General features: G+C 42.0%; 1 protein-coding gene across 13 annotated transcripts in view; it reads right to left on the bottom strand.

The window, feature by feature from the left end:
• VTI1A (vesicle transport through interaction with t-SNAREs 1A) overlaps positions 1 to 24,562 on the bottom strand; it is a 368,132-nt gene that overhangs the window by 86,558 nt on the left and 257,012 nt on the right. Inside the window, exons 9-10 of one of the 13 annotated variants that reach the window (XM_060125934.1) lie at positions 4,931 to 4,990; positions 2,305 to 4,186 (exon numbers count right to left, since the gene is read on the bottom strand). The exons of 9 other annotated variants lie outside the window; for them this stretch is intronic. In XM_060125934.1, the coding sequence (XP_059981917.1) occupies positions 4,978 to 4,990 (13 nt within the window). In that variant the 3' untranslated portion in view covers positions 2,305 to 4,186; positions 4,931 to 4,977. Of the gene's footprint in view, positions 1 to 2,304; positions 4,187 to 4,930; positions 4,991 to 9,095; positions 9,702 to 24,562 lie in introns of those variants that run through there. 3 more of the 13 variants (XM_060125931.1, XM_060125927.1, XM_060125929.1) reach the window with 3 other exon arrangements.

Here is a 24,562-nt window from a genome sequence, read left to right as displayed (position 1 = left end):
AGATTTTAGGTACAAATGGGTGACACACAGGGAACCCTGTTCAGCCTCCAAGGAGCAGCAACATGACTTTAGATTTCTCACAGGAACCTGAGTTTGCCAGAAGGAAGCAGCCACACTCGCCTTAACCCTTCTGAGAGCTTCCTTTTACACGGCTTGGGCCTCCGAGCAGGGGTGGAGAAGAACTAAGCATGTATCAAGCCTTTCAGAGCTCAATAAATATTTATTTTGCTCCCTTACCAATATTCTTATGTTTTATTCTAGGCGCCCTAAGAGGAAAAAAAAAAAGCTAATAAGGGTACTTGTGGCACATAATAAAAATCCTTGTCTGCTTTATACATATGTCAAATAACAGAGAGTTTCTCAAAGTACTCCCCCACTTTTTTTTTTTTTTCTGCGGTACGTGGGCCTCTCACCGCTGAGGCCTCTCCCGCTGCGGAGCACAGACTCCGGACGCGCAGGCCCAGTGGCCATGGACCACGGGCCCAGCCGCCCCGTGGCCTGTGGGATCCTCCCGGACCGGGGCACGAACCCGTGTCCCCTGCATCGGCAGGCGGACCCTCAACCACTGCGCCACCAGGGAAGCCCCACTCCCCCTTTTATCTGTTCAGAGAGGTAGGGTGATCCCTGAGCAGGGAGACAGGAATGGGATGTAGATGGACCTCTCCCATGTATAAGAGTAGATAAGCGTGCAGGCTCCCAAGTCTGGCTGCTTTGGTTCAGATCTAGCCTCCACCACCTGTTGGCTGTGTGGCTGCGTTGGGTAAATTACTGAATCTCTCTAAGCCTCATTTTCTTCATCTGTAATTTGAAACAGGCTCATCGGTTTCTTACGAGGATCAAATGAAATAAGCAATGTAAACTCACTCAGCCCAGGGACTGGAGCATAGCAAGGACTAAAATATATTATTACTATATTTTTATCATGTCACCCTACAATTCAGGCATACGAGGAAGTGATTCCCTTGACTTATTCAGTTGGAAAATCTAGCAGCTAAGCAGTCAAATCTGTCATTTGTGAGAGCAATACATGCTGAGTTTTCTTTCCTCCTAGGCGTTTTTTTCCCGCTATAAAATGGAAAGCCAGATCAAATTTGCTCAGCTAATTTTGGCCTGAGAGGTGTACTCAGGACCCTCAACATTTGCCTTACAGGTCAGGCTTATCAGCTCACGCTTGTTAGTGCGAAAAACTCCTTTCCTATCACTGCTTCTGCCACTTTCCTTATCCTGTCTTTCTTCTGGAACAAGTGGACTTGCAAGATACTTCAGCCCCTGATTTGGCAAACACACTCGCTCTGTGAGAGAGCGTTCCGCCCATGTGAACAACCGCGGGTCCCAGACATTGGAGGGTTTATCAGAAAAAGCCTTTCTTCTGCAGGCGCCAGGGCGTGGAGAGCAGGGCCCCTGCTGGCTGTCCCCCTTCTAATGAGGACTGTCCCACCACTTCCGAAATATGGCTTTTAGGGACACCAGAATAAACGTAAGGGACTGTACTATATTTATCAACCCTTGGGGCGGCCTGAGAAATATTCCCAGCTGGATGAGGGGCAACATGAATTTCAGAACATGGGTGGAGGAGAGGCATGACTTTTGTTTAATACAGAGCTGTTGGAAAATCTCTGTCATGATAAAATTTGTTTCCAACAGAGGCTGAGTTCCAGAGTCTTAAAGGAAGTTGGCCCAAGGGCGCACAGGAATAGAGCACATCTGTTTCGAGATTCGAATGCCCATTTTTTGGTGTAGCAAATGTTGACTAATGGCGAAATGAGGTATTACCTCTCACCAGTCAGAATGGCCATCATTAAAAAGTCCACAAACAATAAATGCTGGAGAGGGTGTGGAGAGAAGGGAACCCTCCCGTACTGTTGGTGGGAATGTGAATTGGTGCAGCCACTATGGAAAACAGTATGGAGGGTCCTTAAGAAACTAAAAATAGAGCTACCATATGATCCTGCAATCCCACTCCTGGGCATATACCTATAGAAAAACATGGTCTGAAAGGATACATGCACCCCAACTTTCACTGCAGCACTGTTTACAATAGCCAAGACATGGAAGCAACCTAAATGTCCATCGACAGAGGAATGGATGAAGTAGTGTGGAACATATATATATATAATGGAATATTACTCAGCCATAAAAAGAATGAAATAATGCCATTTGCAGCGACATGGATGGACCTGGAGATTGTCACACTGAGTGACATCAGATAGAGAAAGAGAAATATCGTATGATATCGCTTATATGCGGAATCTAAAAAAAATGATACAAATGAATTTATTTACAAAACAGAAACAGACTCACAGACTTAGAGAATGAATTTATGGTTACTGAGGGGAAGGGAGGTGGGGAGGGATAGTTAGGGACTTTGGGATTGACATGTACACACTGCCGTATTTTAAATGAGTAACCAACTGAAGACCTACTGTATAGCACAGGGAACTGCTTAATATTATGTAACAACCTAAATGGGAAAAGACTTTGAAAAAGAATAGATACATGTATATGTATAACTGAATCACTTTGCTGTACACCTGAAACTAACACAACATTGTTAACTACACTCCAGTATAAAATAAAAAGTTAAAAAAAAAAAGATGAGTTAACATAATTTAATAGATAAGAGCTTGGCCTCTACAGACTGGGTTCAAGTCCTAGCTCTGTCACTTGCTACCCAAGTAACCTTGCTCAAGTTTGCAAAAGCAAATGCAGCTTCTCAGCTCCCGTCCAGCCTTCAGGGTCAGTCTCTCACTTGTTTGGCCTCCTTCCAAGGCCCTGGGAGAGGCCCTAGAAATATGTTCACTTGGTCAAATATTTTTTACAATTTGTAAACATAAGACATATTAACTGCAATCCTTTAGGATGACCGTCTCTTTCTACTCCGACTCTCCCTTGTGTTGGGTAGCATTGGAGTGGCCATGGGGAAAAGCTGAGTTAGGGATAATTTACTTTGGATGCAGTGGGATACGCTTACATGTTATACAGTCATTTCCATGTTTGGGTAGGTTATTGCTAGCTGTCCTGGGCTGGAAACGGCCAACTCATCTAGTGTTGGGACATGAAGGGCCAGGGCCAGAGGTCATACTGTCATATGAACATGCCTTAGAGCAACCGGCTCCAGAGGCATATGGGAGGTACAGAAAGAAATGCACGGAGCCAGAGCTAAGTGTGTGGAAAAAATTCCAAATCTCACAGCTCCATATCTGGGAAAAAAGTGAGATGTTTCCATTTGACGACGATCTTAAAAACTTACATGATTATTACTAATGTTGAACTATGAAGCAAAAAAGAAGCTTTAAATATACTCTCCATAATTTAAAAAAAAGTTTGCTCAACCACGTTAGAGGAAAGACTGAGCATCCTCTGTTCTCGTCATAGAAAATGATATTATGAAATACTTGTTAGATGAAGAAATGACCAAAGAATATGCAGCCAAAAATATAGGGGAAAAAAGTATTAAATGTATGTCAAGTGGTTAATTAATAAAACGATGTGATTTTTCTGAACTTTGAGGTGTCTGTAGTATTTAACTGCCTTTAAAATTTTGTTGTACTTTCTTTTCTTAACCTAAACAAATATTAACTAATTTTGAATTTAACCTCCCCTCATCAAAGTATCCCCAAATTTGGATTCCACAAAACTTGGATCTGCCCCTGGATGTCTCAGAGTTTCCTGTGAGGATGAAATGAGATGAGTTATGTAAAGTGGCAGCCTCTGCAAGGTAGCTGGCTTGTAGTAAGAATTCCGCTATGTATATATTTTATAATCGAGACAGCTTCCCTGTCTTGATTCTCGATCTGATATACATATGCTTGTGGCAAGAGCGTGGAGGCTGAATTGGAAGGGGCTGAGAACCGAGGCAGGGAAGCCAATTCTGAGTCTAAGCTAATGATCTAGACAAGAGAAGATGCGACCTGGATTTTGGTTTCCTCTTGTAATGTGCAATGGATATCTGTCTCTCTGCTCTGAGGCTAACCACAGAAAACTGTCACCTTTGAGGTTTGAAAATAACTGAATATCGGCAATGTCTTATGGTTTAAGTATTTGGAATATAAAAAACTCAAACCAACAAGAGAAAAGTGCATTTTTTCTCCAGAAGCATGTCATCTCTCTTCCTCTCACAGGGCAGCTCCCAATATTTCATGTGGATTTCTTCAAGGTACTGTGCACTTGGTCTTGTAAACTTCTCCTGAGGTGGAACGGGAACTTCATTTGTATTTGTAAAATATTAATTCTTAAGCTTGTGCTGGGAAGAGGGGTGTTCATTTATTATGAAGGGTGTTCACTTATGTCCTATTTTTAATTTCTGAAATATTTGATTAAAATGTATATAACAGAAGTATTTATCCTTTAATTTTAAAGGGTACTCTCTTGAGAGAGAAAATTGAGAGGCAGCAGAAACTTCTCTGACTGGTCCTTTGTGGTGGGAAATTCGTCAGTCTTAGGTTTACCATGCTGAGTTGAAAGCCAAACCTCAGGAGATCCGAACTTTCCACAAGCAGAGAGAGTTGAGAGTGAAAAATCTCATGAGTACGTCTAACTGGGCTCTGGCTAGCTGGGGCGGAAGTGACATGGCTCAGACACATGCATTGGGGATGTTGTTGTTAATAGTTAATGGTTACTGAGTATTGACAGCTTTCAAGGGGAAGCCACATGGCAGGACAGATTAGCCCCAGTCCTTTGCCCAAGCATACAGCCAGCCGGAAGATGGATGGCAATCCTTTTGTTGCAAATACTTATGGATGACTGAATGAAATAATGAAATAAACAAAAAGATGTCTAAGAGAGACATCTGTGGTAAGTAGTAAACATTTCCAGGCTGGCGAGTTTCATCTTATGTAAGAGCTAATGTGAAGGAAGATGATTTATAATGGGTCTGCACATTGTTTCAGAGGGACATTCATGGATTTGATGGTGGGATGGTAAATTTAACCTCTGAATCCTAATAATGTTCTGTTTTCCAGATGAGCTCAAGGCTTGTCATATTCTAGACCTGGAAAGCATAAATGGCATTATCTTTGTATATACAAATAAAAATCAATTCATTTTCCAAATGTTTAACTCATTCAGGAAGAGTCACACACACCACACACACACACACACACACACACACACACAAATAGATTCCAGCTAAATCAACAATGTTAGCAAAGCTCTTTTTGCTTATCAAATCAGGATATATTAAGTTCAATAAAGGTGCTTGACTTATAAATCTACAAATAACCAGTTATTTTCCTAAGCATCATTTTGATTTATCATCTGAAGTAACATTTCCTGTTCCTTATAGTGGCTTTTTGTTAACTTTCCCCTTAAATAGAAGGAAGTAGTACGTCTTTAAATAAAAATATCTCAATAAACTATATCCTCTTGACTATAAAAGGACTATATTTTCTTCCTATGAAAATGATAATAGAACAGAAATGCTGACCAGAAACCTTTTCTCCGTGATATTTTTGGACAAAACACCAGAGGCTGTATTTTCTTACAGACTTGACATCCTGAAAGGAGACCTGAACTAGAGATAAACTAGAGATAAACACTAGAGATAAACCTATTGTCATTCAATGCAAACCATTTAGCACCTCTACTCCTGGAATATTTCGAGCTACTTGTGGAATCATCTTCTCAAATCCACCAGTCTACTTCACCATACTGGAAGGACAAAAACAGTTTTGGGTTTCTCATGCTCTACAAATACAGCCATATCTCAAAGCCAAGTTTCAGGCTGCCCCAACTCATGTCCCCTAGCAACTCTGCTAATCTGACCTGGCTATGAAGGCTAGGAAGCTGGGTTCCCTATCAGTCTGTTTACTTAACACATGTCACATCTAAAATAAGGATTGCTTTAGCTGAAAAAGCAAGTCATTTATAAGTGTGCATTTATAAGGGCAAAAGTCAAGGCAACTGAGCAAACCACTTGTCAACTTATTTAGAGGAAATTGTGTAATCAACTTAACATACCAGTTAGCCTTTACCTGCAAGGTCAAGCTCAGAGTTCCTGTATATCACCACACTGGCCTATTAATCACTCCGCAGGAAATTCCACATTTTTCTTTAGATTAAACTATAGAAAGTGGAGTGAGAACAGAATCTAGAGAGGATTTCCTGTTCGTTTCTTTGTTTCCTCTGACTTGGTTGATGTTTCAGGATTTACATTTTTTTTTGACTTGCTTGCTACAGAATTTAAAATAGGTTCCAAATGATATATTTCTATACGCATCGCTAAAGGGAGCTGTATTGCACAAGGGTAGATCTAGGTATTTGATGGCTGGGCGCCAACTTACTGCTGTAGATTCCAAGCGGAGATAGAAAGCATTGACATTGTTGAACAAGTAACAGATATTTCATTCCAGGGGGGGGAAAAAAGGACATAAGCTACTAAATTTAAAACCATTTCCCCTTCTTTTCATGTTGCCAAAAAAGTCCAGATATGTGGTTTTTGAAGACTTCCTAATTTGAGGCATGATTCTCTAAAAAAAAAAATCACCTTGAAATATCTTTAAAATTTTTTACCTGAAACTGTCTTTATTTTGCCTTCATTTTTAAACAGCTTAATTGAGGTATAATTCATATACCATGCCATTTACCCATTTAAGGTTTAAAATTCAATGGTTTTTAGTATATTCACCAAGTTGTACAACCATCATCACAATCAACTTTAGAAAATTTTCATCACTCCAAAGAAAAAACCCATTCCCATTAGCAGTCACCCTCCATTTTCCCTCAACCCCTCCAGCTCTAGGCAACCACTAATCTACTTTCTATCTCTATAGATCTGCCTATTCGGGACATTTCATACAAATGGATTCATACACTACACAGTCTTTTGAGTCTGGTTTCTTTCACTGAGCATGTTTTCAAGGTTCATCCAGGTTGTATTAGTATTTCATTCCTTTTTATGGCCAAATAATAAAATGCCATTTTATTTATCCATTCATCAGTTGATGGACATCGGGTTGTTTCTGCTGTTTGACTATTATGAATAATGCTGCTCTGAACATACATGTGCAAGTTTTTATGTGAACCTATATTGTCATTCCTCTTGGATACATATACCTAGGAGTGGAAATGCTGGTTTGTATGGCAGCTCCATGTTGAACATTGTAAGGAACTGTCCAACTGTTTGACAAAGTGGCTATGCCATTTTACTTTCTCATAAACAGCGGGTGAGGGTTTTGATATCTCCACATCTTTGTCGACACTTGTTATTGTCTGTCTTTTTTATTTTAGCCATTCTACTGGGTGTGAAGTAGTATCTCACTGTGGTTCAAATATTTTAAAGGAAATGTTCACAAGGGATTTCTGTATTGTTTTCCCCTGGCCAGGACTATGAACGCCAACTGCTGTATGATTGTGGTATCCGGTGCAGCAGACAAGATGGAAGGAAGTGCTGGAAACATAGATAAAGTACACAAGAAGTTAGCTCAGAGACTTGGGATGGTCAGGGTCTTATCTTGAGTCTACAATGTTCTGAATTTGTAGACAATTAAAAACATAAAATGACTAAACCATTTGCAAAGGCCATTCAAAGCCGCAACTTCTTTTGTTGTTGTTTGGTATTTTCTTTGCCTGATTTACTTTAGAAGGACAAATTCAGTCTTAACTGCAATGTGTAATTTTAAAAAATGATTAATTTTGCTTCTGAAGAGCCATTTGTAGCTACTGTTCTATTTGAGTAGCTTCCACGCTTATGTTTCCACTTTCTGGGGGGCTTGGACCCAGCAACCAGAAAGATAATCCTCTTTTGTGGACATTCCCACAGTTAACTCCACACACATCTGGATGGCAGTTCAATAGTCCACTGTTATTCAAACAATTTGTAATCACACATACTGTGTGTCAGCTAACAAGCCAGGGTGTATAGCTTTTCAGTATTCCATAGCATGCAGCACGCACAATTTACAAATAAAATAAAAATCTACAGCAAAGACAACAGCACATTCTTCACTGAATAACCGAGTAAAAAGAGTGTCTCTGTTGAAAGACAAGACACCACTTGTTATTTTGACGGTCAGTGAAAAGAGGTATAGAAAACCATATTTCATCTGTTAAGACTTTTAACATGGGAAAGTTCCAAATCTGTAGCGTTGCAGAATCTGGGGCCATATGTTTCTTTAAGCTGAGCTCGAATCAGAGATGGCCAAATAACCACCAGCAGTACGAAACGCACCTGACAAAATTCTCCAGGCTTATCCCTCTAAGTCATGGTAGATGGGGGAGAATGGGAAGGACGGACATCTCACCATCGTCAACTGTTTTTCTCATTACTTTCAGCTGGGAGGATGTTGGGAGGGAGAAGTCGAGTTCAACTCCCCAAGTGGCTAACAGTTTTGGAAACAAGGGGTTTGATAAGACCAGAGGAAGTGAACTCGAGCTTGTCCTGAGAAAAAAGGGCTGAGGACAGGCACTCCGCATATACAGCCATCGAGACCCCAGACAAGCCATTAAGATGACAAGGTGGCAGAAATAGCATGCCAACGACCAGTCATTGTGGGATAGGGAGGTGTTGGGAAATGCAACCAGAGGCGCAGCTGTGCAACATTCCACCTGCCCCGCCTGACTGGCAGCATGGTGGCCCCTGACCCTGAGGGGCTGCGTGCATCACTGGGAATCCGGAGCCCATTCAGAGCAAGTTAAGGCCTTGGAACACGTTGAGGCCTCACTGTGGGATCACTCAGCTAGGTCACTGCTTAAGTCCATAAGACTCAGGGACCAGATGACAAAGTATTTCTTACCCATGAGGGTTTTTCCCCCAGGGTTTCCCCACTGGCTTTTAGCCCGCAATGCCATAACTTGACTCCTAGGCTTTGCTGAAAGCTCCTTAATAGAGGACAGCCCCAAGTCCAAGGTAAATACAGTTCTGTCATCTTGTAAACTCAACAGCCTTGTAAGAAAATAACCATGAAGATCCAGGTGGCTCAAGAGAGGAAGAAACTGTCACTGTTTAATCAGGTTGTATTGGGGAGAAAAGATGAGTTTCACATAGAACTTTGCATGTCTTTATTACTCTCCACCCAAATAATATTAATTCCTTTAATATTTCAGGTGTCTAGTCATTTTTTCCCAATATATCAGGCATTCACTGAGGACCTATTACGTGCCAGGAAGGGCACTGTATTCCGGAGATATAAAGAAAGAGGAAACACAATGCCTGCCCTCAAGGATCTCACGGCCTCAGAGGAGAGCCACTTCGACACCGTATAATTTATACCATGAACTGAAGGGGAGACAGAAGTCAGCGAGGAGGCCCAGAGGGAAGAATGGTTATTCCAAATGAGGGCTTGGGAGAGCTCCCAAGAGAAGCTAAGATTTAAGCTGAGCCTTGCCAGGTGAGTGAGCTCTACCCGGATGAAGGGAAGTGCAGGCAGAGAGAACATCCCGGATGCTCTGCCGGTGACCAGTGCACATTACTTGCGGCTTGACTGAGGCCTCCTGCGTAGGACAATGTATCAGCCTGGCTAGAAACCAGGTGAGAAATCTAAACTCCCTTCCCATGCTCCACTCTCAGCATTCTGTTCACCCCAGGAATTGGCAAGGGAAACAATTGGATTGTGGTGCAGTGACAAACCCAAACTTCACTAACCGACCAGAACATTCATCTTGATCTCTGGACGTTGGTGGACTTGCAGGAGGGCCTCATGGCCATGCCTAGAGCTGCCCACCGGGGCACACACCTGCATCTTTGGCTCTCTCCTTCACACCAGCTGGAAGGCAACAATGCTATGGCTCAGGCGTCAAACCAACAATAAATAGGAAAAGCAAAAAGAACTGCAAGAAAAATGACTCAGCAACAGAAAATCATCAATTTATTAAAAAAAAAATTTTTTTTTTGATCTCCTAAAGTATGTCCTGAAAGGAAAGGCAGCCACAGACAGCTTTAATTTGCCAGATCACTGTAGGTCTCAGTGACCTTGACAGTCATCTTCACATGGATGGAGTGCTCTTGTTCTATTTTGGAGGTACTACTGCGTTTCACACATAGAAGCTTTGCCCTAAGATCACAGAGTTGGATTGAGACCTTACAGGCCATCCCTGCCACCTCCTGGGAATGCAGGCTCCTCGCTCACAATGTACCTAAAATACTGCATGCCCTGTCCCAGGCATCCCAGGGAACAGAAGATGGGGAAGAGACTTTCAGAATTCAGCCTTATTATTTTGCCAAGAACATCTTCTTTCAGTTCAAAATCATTTTTTAGTTATCTCCTTACGGGACAAAATGAATAATCCAAGTCTCATTGGAATTTCTCCCTTTAAAAATAATTGTCAACTATTGAGCAGGCTTCTCCTTTGATCATTACAGAACCACAGAGCTTCAGGGTAGTAAGAGCCCAGACAAGTCATCTAGAACGACAGCCCATTTGATGCCTATATCTCCTGTGATAAGCACCCTCGCTAAGTAGCCAGGTACTTTGTATATAAATCCTTCCACCAACATCATCTCACTACTAATTCTCCATTCAGGGCAGCTCTCTCAGTGAGAAAGTGTGCTCATTTTAAGCCACATATGCCTTCTAGTAATCTCCACCCACTGGTCCTGGGTCAAGCCTTTGGGGACACAGAGATAGGTCTAATGATTCTTCTACAGAACAGCCCTTGTGAAAGCTGAAGAGTATTTGCTGTGTAGTATTTCTCACCATCTCTGACCTCTGAATGCACCCCAGTTTGCAAAGAAGTCTCTAATTTTGGAATCCAGAAGAGGTTTTGGTTTCTTATCAAAGAAGATGCTTTTAGAATCATGTCCTTCCTAGCATTCAATTTCTGTCTTCACTCTGCTGCTTGTCGCAACCAATGTAACTATTCCTTCATTCATTCCTCTAATCTAGCCATCCATCCATCTACCTACCCACCCATCTATCCATTCACCTGAACACCCATCCATCCATCCATCCGGTACTTACTGAGAACTTACCACGTGCAAGGCACTAGTCCAGGGACCAGGGTTAGAGTAGAGAACAAGATAAACAAGGTGTCTGTCCTTGTATAGCTTACAATCCAGTGGAGGCATCTCACAATTATCAAGTAAATAAACAAAGAAAGAGAATAAAGTACAAGATATCAGGTAAGGTGGACAGGGAAAGCCTTTTTGAAGACTGACATTAAACTGAAACCTGAAGGAAAAGAAGGAGCCAGCCAAGTGAAGATTTAGAGGAAGAACATTCCAGGAACAGAGCGACAGGGGCAGAGACTGAACAAGAGTGAATGTAGGTCAGCTGGGAGAGAAAGAACAGTAGGAGATGGAGTCTGAGAGGTATGGAAGCATCAGAATGTGTGTGTGTGTGTGTGTGTGTGTGTGTGTGTGTGTGTGTGTGTGTGTGTGTGTGTGTGTGTGTGTGTGTGTGTGTGTGTGTGTGTGTGTGTGTGTGTGTGTTAAACCACCACTCAGAATGGAGTCATTTGTAAATTCGGCTTTACCTGCTTGTAGCAATAGCAAATCAAGTTAGTTGTTCCCTGTCTCTCTGTGGCCCACAAATATGTTGCTTTTCTCCAGAATTTCAATTAGAAAGGTCTTGCATTATATCAGTGGAGTGCTATAGGGGACTCAGTGACCAGACCGGCAGATATTAATTTCAACTGAGTTGCAGGATTCCTGAGCAGTCAAGGAAGGACAGGGTACTTAATCCAAAGCCAACTCACATTAACTCAAGAACAGACTTTGTGTGTTCTAACCCATTACACCTCCTCCGCTAGTTTTTAAAAGCTTTATTTATGAAGCCCATACTGAAAATTAAATGTTTATTACCATTTTTTGAAGGTGAGGTATAGAACTTGGCAAAGTATTGATTAATAACTTGTGGACGGCTGGTGTAAGGAAACCAGTTTGAACCCTGCTGTAAACAACGCATCAGCAGAGGGTTTGAGCTATTTGCAGCTTCAGAGCTCGCCAATTTGTAATTAGTTGCAGATTTTCAGTTACTTCTCGGCAAACAAAATTGTTTTATTTGCATCGTTTACTTGGCATTTGATTTAAAAAGAATCCAATTGATTATTCTTAAAGACAATGAATTTGGAGGGCTGGGATAAAATAAATAGATAAATGTTTGAGTAGCCCTACATCTGTATTTTTGTTTTGAGAGATATCAGGGTACAGAACTTGGCCTAAATTCAATCCGCTCGATCACACAATCCCAAAATGCATCCTGTGCAATTTGTCAAAAAGAAGATTTTTGGCAACTGCATATAAAACTCTTGAGGTTTGTAATGAAGAACATAATCTGAAGAGGAAAATAAAAAGCAAAGTTGCATTTTCTGCTAATTGAACCTGGTAAACCATTGTGAGTAACTGTGAATTCAATAGAAGACGAAAATCATTTAAAATGTTAGTCCTTGTTACTTTCATCAGACTGGTTTCTCTCCCTCTGGCTCCTTACAGGCCCATAGTTTTTTCTTTGGAGAAGGAAAAGCCATGGGATTAGAAAGGAGGAATTCATTCTGACTCGCCGATCAGGGAAGGTGAGAAGGTTAAACGCAAGAGAGGGAGAAGGAGGGATGGATTCCTGCAGTGGGAAGCAGGGGTGGGATGGTGGGAAGGAAGACATTTTAGGGAGGGAATGGGACACAGAAAGGCACAGCAGAGGGAGTGTGAGCCCTGGTCAGAGACCCACAGGCAGTCTAATGCGGTCGGATAGACGTGGTGTAGCAGGTAGGGATGGGACTGAGGGCAGTGGGAGGGGAGAACAGATTGCAGACAGCCTGGGCCAGCAGGGGAAGGAGCTTGAACCCAGTTCGGAAGGTGGGGAGGAACCAGTCAAGAGTTGAGCTGGGCAGTGACAGGGTCAGGAGGGTCTGTGCTTGAGAAAGACCAGCTGGGGAATGAATGGTCTCTGAGAAGGGGCAGGAGATGTAAGAGCATTAAATGAGAAGGGACCTGAGGTATTTCAGATGTGCAATCGACAGAACCTAAAGAACATTCCTAAAGACTACAGGAGTGAGAGAAGACATGGGTCTATGCTGATTCTCAGGCTTCCTTAGAGGGTAACGCCATTATCCAAGGCAGAGAACGTGTGAAGAATAACTGTGATGGGGTAAGAATGATAAACACACACAAACCCCCAGAAAATGCCACAGTAAAACGCTATGGCAAACCTCAAAAACATTATTCTAAATGAAAGAAGCCAGTCATAAAAGATCACATATGGTAGTATTCTCTATATATGGAATATCCAGAGCAGGTAAACCCACAGAGACAGAGGACAGGGGGATGGGGAGTAACTACTTAATGGGTACAGGGACTTCTTTCTGAGCGATGAAAATGTTTGGAACTAGATAGAGGTGATGGTTGCAGAGCACTGTGAATGTGCTGAATGACACTGAATGATGCTCTTGAAAATGGTTCATTTTATGTTCTGTGAATTCTACTTCATTTGAAAAAAAGATAAAAGGAAAACCAAACCAAACAAAAACAGAACCCCCCAAACACTATGGCAATCCATGGAACCTTATATTCCTGAGTTGCACATGCCCAGAACCTCCTCTTAAACCCAAAGAATATAAACACAGAGAGGGAGGGCATGCTAGTGCCCCTTCATCGAGGGAAATCGTCTCTTGGGCTCCCAGCAGATACCCTCCTTCCTACCTGTTATTATGTGCATTTTCCTTGGGGGGCCTGGGCTGCTGGCCTTGGGAATGTTTAATCTGCAAGAACCCTATTCCACGTAGGTGTATCCTCTACTTGGACCGTCCGCCTTTACTATGTCAAACTCTGGCTGACCTGGTAATGTGAGTAGTCAATCTGTCATGTGGGGGACATTTTGGGGGCAGGGGGAAGAAGCAAAGCACACAGAGAGAGGAGCCTGTAGGTCAGGAAACAGTAAGGAAAACTTTCTGGCATTCATATTGGTCATCAGAAGCCCTGGGGGAATAAAGGGCTCCCTGAGGCTCAGTGCATCATTAGGAAGATTAATTAACATTTGTAAAGGCCACACACAATGTGAAAGGCCCAGTAATGGATCTCCAAAAGCTGGAGTCCTTGTTTTCCAGAAGGGTCATGAAACAAGGAGTGGAAAATATTCCCTAGAAGACAGAGCTGGATGACCTCGGCCCTGAGGAACACTGCAAAGAAACGACTGGGCTTGTCTGGGATTCTCTTCATTCTCGAGTCGTATCTGATCTGACAGATGTGGTGAGCAATTAAACCCTTGTCCATTCATAGTCTGAATGCTTGCACTGCGCAGAGAATGGGGCAGGAATAATGAGAGGCACAGCCCCTCTGGGACTATTCAGGAGGGCTCAAATTTGCATGGTCACATGAACCCGAAGGAAGTGGATTATGCTGGCCCGGCCAGGAAGTGGAGACCGCCAGAGCTTTCTGATTTGCATAAATCATAGGGCTGGAAGGCAGAGGGGCTTAAGGGCTCTCAAAGAAAGCCAGGTGTAGCTGCCTTTCCCCAAATTCAGTACATTTTTGTAGCTAGATGCCTACTCACAAAGGCTGTATAGGAAATTGAACTTGTGATGTCATTTGTTCCAAAGTTTTGTGAATATGTACCAGCAAGTTTCCCCAAAACATGATTTTTACAAGCAAAATTGCTACACAGCCTTTTAATGAATGGGTTCTTTTAATCACCTTGAAAAAAAGGTGATGTGGTAAGGGGTAATGCATTTTATTATGATTACCGCTGTCAAACAATTTCTAATTGTGTGACAAGGTGCTTAAGAATTGTTTATGAAAAAACAGTTAATGCCTCTCAAAAAGGATTACATTCTTTTTAAGTTTCAAATGAAGGCCACCAATTAATTAATCCATTTACATAAAAATGTCTTGGATCAGCTACCTGCAAAGATAAAGGATGAAACCTATCCTCTAATTGGAAAAAGAAAAACTGCTATAAATATGTGGTAATAAACATAGAGAAGTACTGTACAAAAAGTAAACAGAAGTCATTAATTAAAAACTGAAATGTCAAAAATTTCATTTTATTCTAAGCAATACTAAAAATATTGGTGATGTCAGATACTTTATTTAATAACCTCTCTATAAATAGGGCTTTCCAGTTACATCGTTTTACTCAACTTTCTTATGGGAAGTAATGCAAAAATTACATAATGGTTTTAGATTGGATGTAAATCTCCCTTCAGTTTTTTCCTCCCATATAGCTGACTTCACGTTATCTCCCAGATTCACAGACATCAGTCAACAGAGCTTGATTAAGGCATTCAAACCTTTGCTCCCGTTGGTTCCAGAGTCCTACACTTGACACAAACAGTCATTACAGACCCAGAATGGAACAAAGAAGGCAGATATTTACCAGTGAAAAACTGAAGTTGCTTAATCACTTTAATATATATAATCAAATGGAAATTATATATCACCCGGACTAATTATATATAATTTCTTGGCATTTGGTATAAATTATTCTGACTATATCAAGGAAAAAAATTAAAAAGATTCTTTTTTTTATAGCAGAATTTTCACTGTAATATATATCTCACGTGAAATCCCATCTTTCTAGTATCTCTTCTTAAGTCTTTGATGACTTAAGTTCATTTTCTCTAGTGTTTTCCAAGCTGAGGCTGAGCTGCCATTTTGCAGTTGGAATTGGTTTTTTCATGGTCACTTGCTGGATTTACTGACATAGTGGTTGAGTATAATGTTGAGAAGAAAAGTGGAAAAGAAAAGAGAGAGAAAAGAGGAGAGAATAAAAAGTGAGGAGATGAAGAAAAAGAGAGGGAAGAGAGAATGCGGAGGAAAGGGAGAGGGATGTTTAAGAAAATCCTAAAGGTGCAAGTTGCTGTCAATAGGAAGCAGAAATGCTCAGTCTCAGAGACTGATAAGAAATGAACTGCCAATGTCAACAGGTCACCTGTCACAGGGGCTCCACGTGTTGGTGGACTGGCAGGAAGTGACACCCAGGCATGACTGCTCTGCACCAACCCTCACTCTAAATGATTTAAAAAGTACCTCTTACAGTCACTCTTCGGACTGACAGGTTCAAGCCGCAAGGTGACTATCCGCTGGCAGGGCCCAATCTCTGCTATACAAAGGTGTGTGAGGGCAGGAATTATCAGTAAACTCTGAGAGAAGCATTCTCATAAGTAGAAATAAAAAACTTAAGCTCTAGCAAAGTCTTGAAGGATGCAGAGAAACGAGGGTCACAGAATGGAGGAAACCTATGGTTTACCGGCGGCTATAATCTCTCTTCCTTACCAAGCCCACTTCCACCTTCAAAATAACCCAGCTAGTTCATGCGATCTTCTAAGGAGCTCAGTGCCATAGGTACAAATGGCTAGCGTTATTTTCATGCCGTGTTGCCAAGAAATATGTCAATGAGACCTGGGTCCAGAGGAGTTAAATAACTCATACCAGGCGACGCTGCTGGGGAGAGAGGTCCTGGTGCTGGGGTTCCTGGATTTGAGGTCAGGATGCCCAGCCTTGACCCTTGAACTTTCTGGGGAGTTTCGGGTTTGCTACCCACAAAGAAGGTTGAAGGAACTCTCCAGAATCACAGCCAGGCATGACCCTTGGCAGTCCCATCGCAGCCCCAAGAAGGTACAAGTCCCCTTTCCAAGTCTTTGTAGAGAGTATTTTACAGGTTACACCAAAGGTGTCCAGCCCACGATTAGCCCATTTTCAAATGGAGTGTGGACCTGTGTCTTAATTGCTGCACGTCCCACCAATGACAACATACCACACCATAGGGGGTGCTGTTCCTCCACTGTTTGTGACTTGTTAGAGGGTATTTTTGTATCGATCCCTTGGACGTGTGCAGCAATCTGTGCTGTTTTTCCTGTTACTTCTGTTGCGTATTTTGGATTTTGTTTGTTTTGTTTTGGGCCGCACTGTGCAGTTTGCTGGATCTCAGTTCCAGGACTAGGGATCGAACCTGGGCTCCTGGCAGTGGAAGTGCAGAGTCCTAACCACTGGACCACCAAGGAGTTCCCCTGTTGTGTATTTTGAATACGCTCAATTTCATGGAGGGAAAGTCTTCCTAAGATCCTATACAGTGATAGAACCTCTTCAGTTGTAAAGCCGAGACAGTTCCAATCTTTGGGGATTAAAGATAAGCACTTTGCTTGGTATAAAAAAAACGTCCCACAATCAGTGGTAATTATCACAATTACTATCGCAGAAAAAGACGTGTAAGTCGTTGTTTAAGGCTACAAGAACAGCTTTATTTTCGTATTTTTCTTCCCAGAGGTTTAAACTGTTCAGGTCTGTTTGCATTCTTTTTGGTCTGTGCTGATAGCGACACATTATTTAAAGAGTGTTAGGAAAGTTGATCCAAGAGAAACATACGCTTTGAGTCACTGACCTCTTTAAATGACACCTTTTTCATTAATTATTACCTTTCAGTGATAGTGCTGTGGCCAGTTTCTAGCCTCTCTGATGGCTTATGTGAGTTTGAGGACAAAAAGTGGTCTGGAACCTTTCTAGCCAAGGAGCAAAAGAACCTCTCTTTTTAAACTTTTAAGACAAAAGCAAAAACAAACAAATAAACAGACCCCTAAAGGCCAGCGTGATTGTTAAAGCTGAGAAGTTAGACCTGGTTCCTAGACTAGCTTGGCCACTTATGAGACACACAATCTGCGTAAGTTGTTTCCTTACTTATAAAATGGAATAATAAAAACACTTATCTCTTAGGGCTATTGCAAAGGTTTTTAAAAATCCACTAACATAAAGGGCTTAGCCCATGCCTGGTACATAGAAGTGCTCTACAAATGGTTACCATAATCACGCTACTATCAGTAACCATAAAACTCCCATATGGGAGTCAGGGCATTGGTGTAGGGAATGTTTATTGGTAGATATTGATGGAGAACACTAGGGGTAACCAAAGCCCCTTTTACCCCCAATTCTCCCTCTCTTTATGTGTACATGGTATGATTCTATTTCTTCTCTTCCACTTCAGGAAATTCATTTGTACTTGAAAATAGTCATTAAGCTGAACCCTTTGTGATATATGTGTTTAAAAAATGTGGTGGTGACACCTAGGGTTATCAGTTTTTTTATTTGTGGAGACAAAGGTCATATCAGACTTCAGCACTTGTGTATTTTCTGGGCCCACATACTATGGACAAGCTCCTTTATCCCCTTAGTGCCCCACGCATGGTAAGTAGAACAAATTTTTTCTTTTGTCTTTCTCTTCATGATATAGGGCAAACAGCCTGTGTTATTCTGAGAGGACGTTAAATAGCAAAATTATTTCCAGAAATTTCTAGTTTACTTAACAGTTGTGGATAAACACAAACCAGGTGTCACTCTCCCACACGGACCCTTACACCATCTACTGCTGATTTCATCAACGGTGTGAGGCATTATCAACTTTTCTTCTTCTCTTGCTATTGGAAGATAATATTTCTGATTCTATTCAATTTTAAAAAGTTGAAGAAAGAAAGAAAGAAAGGAAGGAAGGAAGGAAGGATAGAAGGAAGAAAGGAAGGAAGGAAGGAAGGAAGGGAAGGAAGGAAGGAAGATGGTCTGTCTTAAGCAGGGACTGGCTTCAGATCCTGAGAAGTTGTCCTGCGGTAAAATCCCTTTCTCTGGTAAGTGAGACAGCTGGTGACTTGGAGCCACTATGTCCCCTCGGCAGCTCGTTCACGTCAGACGTGCTACACAGTGTCAGGGCAGCTGCAAGGCATGCTGGGAGTGTGGCGTGGGCTCTTCTGGGGCCAGGCTTGTGGGGTAAGGTTGGGGTGGGGGAGGGCAGAGTCCTACTAAGGTTGGTTGGTCCTCAGGCAGCCTGGAGTTCTGAGAACTAAACGTGACCTTTCACAAGCCCACTTTTTAAAGAAAAGATGTGAGATTCCTTCAAAGAGTGGATTTTACTAATCCTGGATCCTCAGGGAAAGTAGAAAGAGATGACAGGAAGGGAAAAACTGGGCACAGAGTACACTACTGTATCTTATTTTCTTTCATTTACAAAATCTTATTCTGAAGATTAAATAATTTTCTTCCCACTGTTAGTATTATTATACCTGTGACTGCTCTACTGCAGGGTGGTTTTTCCGCCCTGAAACTGGACCACATTTGTTACTATGACTTGTTAATTCATGTGGTCTGTACACTGAAATACAAACCATCCGAAAGCTCACGACTTCCACAGTGAGGAACAGCTATTTAATGTTACTCTACTTATTCCATGTTCTAGGAGACATTCAGTGAAGAATGACTGCTTATAATTTATTTCCTATCATATTTTCTTCATGTATGCAGCTTCAACTCCTTGGGGAACACCAGGATATTTTTTCTGCAGGGTATCATTGGGGAAAGAATGCGGCTTCTCTCTTAGGAGAGCAGTTTTGTTCTGCTCTGTCTTCTTGCAGCAGAGATTTACTGAGTGCCTACTGGGTGCCTTGTTCTAGGTCAGCGTGATAGAGGCAGATGATGGAGGAAGACGGGCTCAAACAACACAAGAGCACACAGAACAAAAGCAAAGCACTGCTGTTGCTTCTCAGACTATCTTAGGTGAAGGAACAATTCTTGCTTCGGTGTTTCATTTCCAAACTTTCGAGGACTAATGTGGAGTCCTGTTCACATGACCAGACACATGCTGTGCACTCGACAGCGTGCACAATGGTTTACGTGCTGTTCGATGAGGCCAGTCCACTGACCACGTGCTTGGATGCTGTGACAATGGCAAATGGCTACAATGTTTTCAAATGCCTACTCTAGATTTCTCTACTTAATGACATCATAGGATAACGGCAAACAGTTCATGGACTTGCACCAGCAGTAGCTCTAGACCAAGGAAGGAATAATGTTCAGTGAAGCAATTTAAAGCCGGCACCCTGATTCCCGTTTTGTGTTTTTCTGCCCAGACCCCTGCTCCAACTGCAAATCCTGCAGCCTCCACCAAGCCAGTGCAAAGCAGGAGCTAGTCTGTGAAAACGAATTCAACTCCAAGATAGTCTGAAGTCCTTGAAGACCATGAGATTGTCTATAACATTTTGGGTGTATGTGCATTTTTCTAGAGAGAAGTTCCCTAGTTTTCATCGCATGTTCAAACGGCTATGTGGCCTAAAAAACGGTTCGGGTAAACTAACTTCTCAACACTTTTTCATTACCCAGCAACTCTAGTTAAAAGTTTTAACATGTAACCACCCATGATTCCCAGGAAAACACACACACCTGGGGGACTGTTGCTTTTCATGAAGCCTCCCCAGATCTGGTGACTGGGCTGGCCATTTCCATGGTGTTTCAAAGCACTGCTGTTCTGGGTTAAGAAAGTGCCTAGATTTGTCTACCAAAGGCTTGGATAGCAACAGGAGGTTAACTCTCTTCACGAAATTAAAAAAAAAAATAGCCTGTGAGAAAAAGAATACAGCTACTCTTCAGCAGTAGGGAAGTGTTCCCCACATTGGCATCTTAGAATCTCAAAGATGAGTGAGGGCGTCTGATTAGAAGGGAAGGATGGATAGATTGAGAGAAGAGGTAGGGTCTGGTTGGAGGAGAGGTGAGCACCAGCTGTTAATAAGTGTGTGTGGAGCAAGGAGTATCCAGGTGGAACCAGATGCCCCTTAAAGAACGGGAATAATGAGATATCCAGGAAGGTGAGGTCACCATTCCAACACAAACGTAACGATTTTAAGAAGGAATCTACTCCTAGTGCCCAGACTGTGGTCTTTACATACATGGAAAGGAACCAGGACTCCCTGTAGAAACAGTTGATTCCAGATTTAGGCCAGAAGCCTGGGGTACCTTATCCTGCCAGAAAAGACTAGGGGAATTAAGTTAAAAGGTGACCAGAGGCAACTAGAAGGGTCTCCCATTGATGAAAGATGGGCTATTTGAGCATCAAAAAGAGTAATGATTACAGTGGACTGATGCATATGAAATAGATAAAACCCTAAGTGTTTATAATGATACTCAACAACAAACAAACCTCATTGGTCACTTTTGGAGGTCGCTGGGGGCAATATTCTAAAAATTGATAAATAAATGGAAAGAGGCTTTTATGCTGCTTTTCTTGTATGAACTGTATTTCAGAGTAACCCAGTAATTGATAATAAGTTCTTCTATATAGAATAATAACTAATAAATGCAGAAAGAATGGTAGAATCGAGAATCTCCATTTTGTAACCTCTAATGGATGTAGACAGTGATTAAGTTCCTAAAACTATTAGGCTAACAGGTAGATAGACAACTTCATAATGGTTGAATCAGGCTGACCACGTCTGAACCCAATGATCAATCTTGACATCAATAAAAGGTGTTATGCCTCCCGATGTGATAAAATTGAACCTGAATTTCGTTAAGTCTTCAGAGCTAACCACTAATTTACAGGAAGTATGGAGGGGAGAGGAACATATCAAACAGCACAATGAAGATGCAATAGGTCAAACACATAATGTGGACATTTTTAAAGGACAATGATCTGGTTTCTTCAACAAATAAATACCATAAAAACAGGAGAAAGGTCTGTAATAGATTAAAAGAGGCTTAAGGTTGGGTCAGTCAAATGCAACAGGGGCATCTTGTTTGGATCCTGATTCAAAGTACCCAGTTGTGTGTGGACGTTTGTAAAACAATTAGGGAGAACTGAACCTGGACAGGGCATGTAATCATTATTAAATTTGTTAGGTGTGATAAGGGTATTGCAGTTAGGTTTTTGAAAAGTTATGCTGTGTGTACTAGAGCTACATACTAAAATATGTACAGTTAAAATCAGATATCTGGAATTTGCTTTAAAATAGTATAGGAAAACAAAAGAAAAAGGGAAGGGAAAGAAAACCAGAATGGCTAAATTTGCTAACTGTGAAAGCTGGGTGTTGGGATATGGGGGTTCACTGCACTATATTTTTCTCTGTGTGTTGTATAAATTTCTGTAAGAAAGGTTTTTGTTTTATTTATTTATTTATTTAAAGAGAGAATCTCACAGAAAATAAAGCAAGTTCAGACAGGCGAGCTGGTGAAAAACACAACACTTATCTATCGAGTCTTTGAATTCATACCCACACTTGACCAAGCCCTGGCGTCTGAGGAAGCCAAGCACGGCTCACACAAGGGAGTTCAATCTTCCTGGCCTCTGCAGTACTGGGTAACTAGATGCCTGGGAACTCATGGGGAGTGAGCAATTGTGCTGAGTCCACAATCCCCAAGAGAGGTTGGGGCAGTTGTCTGATTGGTGGGAGGGGATGGAGTCTTCCAGGATCTACTCTGGGAGAGGCAAGGAAGAGAACTCCAGTCTAGCATCCTCTTTGACCTCGTTCCCAGAGCAAATCCGAAACTAGTACCAGCAGAACCGTGCCGTCTGGAATTCTATAATGCACCACTGGCAACATGCCACGGCAGAACAGTAGACGACTGGCATACTTAAGGCCACACACATCTTTCCTCCAGCTTTCTATCCTCTTACATGTTATTAATGCATTTAAAGAACTATAATGAATTTGGATTTGGAAGGGGTTTAGTCAAAGGTAATGACACCATACTTGATACAAAAATGACCTACTGAGACCCGTAATATCTCCATGCCAGCTTTTTTCAATTAAATGACCACAACTAGCAAACAACTATTAACATGGGGACTTTGTGGGCTACAAAGACATGTAGTGTCTGCAATGGTGAGCCACAAAATGCTTATAGGAGAAAAGGGGAAAAAACCCCTAGATTCTCACGTAAGTTTTTGAGACAAAGATGTTATTCAGCTTTACAATCCTTTGAGCTCCTCCTAGGAATGTTCCACCAACTTCCACAATTGCAGTTGGAGGCTGTCTTGATGGAAACTGTGTGTTAGAGAACCTGTAATATCCATGAAATGTCCACACTTGTACTAAACCCTAGAGAGTAAGGGACTCTTGCTACTGTATCCGCAGTGACTAGAGCCACTTCAAATTATTTCAACTGAAAATTAAATAGAAACTATGCCTATCGTGCACTTTAATTTTTCTCTGAGGCTGTCCCACACACCCTAATTGTATTCACCTTTTTTGCACGATTAGCCACGGACGCTGGTGTTTGGAGCCATTGCTTCCTATTGAATAGCAACCATGCTTTCTGAACTGCGGGTCCCATGGTTTAGCAGGTGGGCGGTTAACTGAGATTACCCTGAGGATTTGGGAGGTCAGCCTGCCATACATAGTGCATGCCTTTCCCAGTTATCCAACAGAAACCCAGCATCACCCTTCAGTCCAGGCCCCTGGTTGGCAGAGCTCTGGCCCGTTCTTTAGAGCTGGATCGAACTGCAGGAGGTTACCTGGTTTAAGCCTCAGCTCCCCAAAAAACTTGCTACAAAACATTCCTCTTCATTGGAAAGTTCTGAATCTGAGGCAGTACGCTGCTGCTAAAGTGGCTGAAACGTCTTTAGTTTTCAAGTAAGGTCGGGTCCGTTTGCAGCCTTGTGTAGAACAGACTGCTTTCTCAATAGGTGCTTAGCTCCTATGCCAGGAGCACTACTGCTACAGCGTCCACTACTAACAACAGCAAAACAACACGATGATGACGACGATGATTGTAATATCATAGTATGTCAAGTTTTTATTTCCTTTCCGGTGTTTACCTTAGCTTTTATCATATAAGTAGCATTATTATCTCCATCAACAAATTAAGAACCTGAGGCACAGAGAGATTAAAATAACTTGCCCAAAGTCACAGAACTAGTAAAAGGACAAAGCCAGCCTGTCTGGCTCTAGAGCAGCAGCGTGAATCACCGTGAGATGCTGCCTCTAACCATACTTATGAGCTTTGGCTCTAAACTGATTACCTGAATTCCAAAGAGCAGCCAAAATTACAAAGCAAATGTCCAGAGTTTGCCTGAGTTTATGCTTACACTCGAGTAGTTCATCTTAACCCTGGTTTCACAGGAGAATCATCTGGAGAGCTGTTAAAAAATACTGACGCTGGGAACCCACCCTGAGAGATCTGGATTCATTTGGTCTGGGCTGGGGCCTGGTCATCAGTGTTTTTAAAAAGCTCCTCGGGTGATCCTCATGTGCCACCAGAGCTGAGAGCCACTGGGTGAGACTGACAAACATGTTTCTGAAGGGCTTTGTGAAAATAAAATTGACACTGCTGCACACTTTCTCTCCCTCTTCGCTAATCACAAAGGACAATGACATATTAAAGGCTCATATTTAAACTTATCTGAACATGGAAGCTTTGCTGTGCTGAGTGTATAAACATACACGGGAACTGCTGTTCTAACCATTTGGAAACTAGTAATTCAGGTTGATAAATTTGGCTACTCTCTTTTAAACAGAACACCCTGTACCTTTAACTGTGCAGGATAAGAGTTTCTCAAAGTTTCTTTCTTCAGTAAGGATACAGAGGACCTCTTAAACCAGCTTATTCTCTTAACTAAGAACAAAGACCCACAATCTCACAGTTGGAAGGGACCGTAAGTGCCTTCTCATTTCTCTTGACAACAGTCACACACACACACACACACACACACACACACACTCACACACACACAAACACAATGCAGAAACCCCTTTTAGAGCATCCTCCCAGATGGTCATCCAGCCCTAGCTTGAACAGTTCAATGACAAGAGACCTCACTCCTTCACAAGACAACACACTGCATTGTTGAGCAGATCAAGTCTTCTTTATACGGCCTCAAAATTGCCTCCCTATAACTTCTACTTGTTCATAGCTCTGTTGTTGCCTGGAATAATGGCGTAAAGTCTT

The sequence above is a fragment of the Lagenorhynchus albirostris genome, chromosome 16 (genome assembly GCF_949774975.1).
Source record: "Lagenorhynchus albirostris chromosome 16, mLagAlb1.1, whole genome shotgun sequence".
NCBI classification, from domain to species: Eukaryota; Metazoa; Chordata; class Mammalia; order Artiodactyla; family Delphinidae; genus Lagenorhynchus; species Lagenorhynchus albirostris.
The sequence above is the reverse complement of the archived record's forward strand: the minus strand, read 5'-3'. Positions and strand labels throughout refer to the sequence as shown.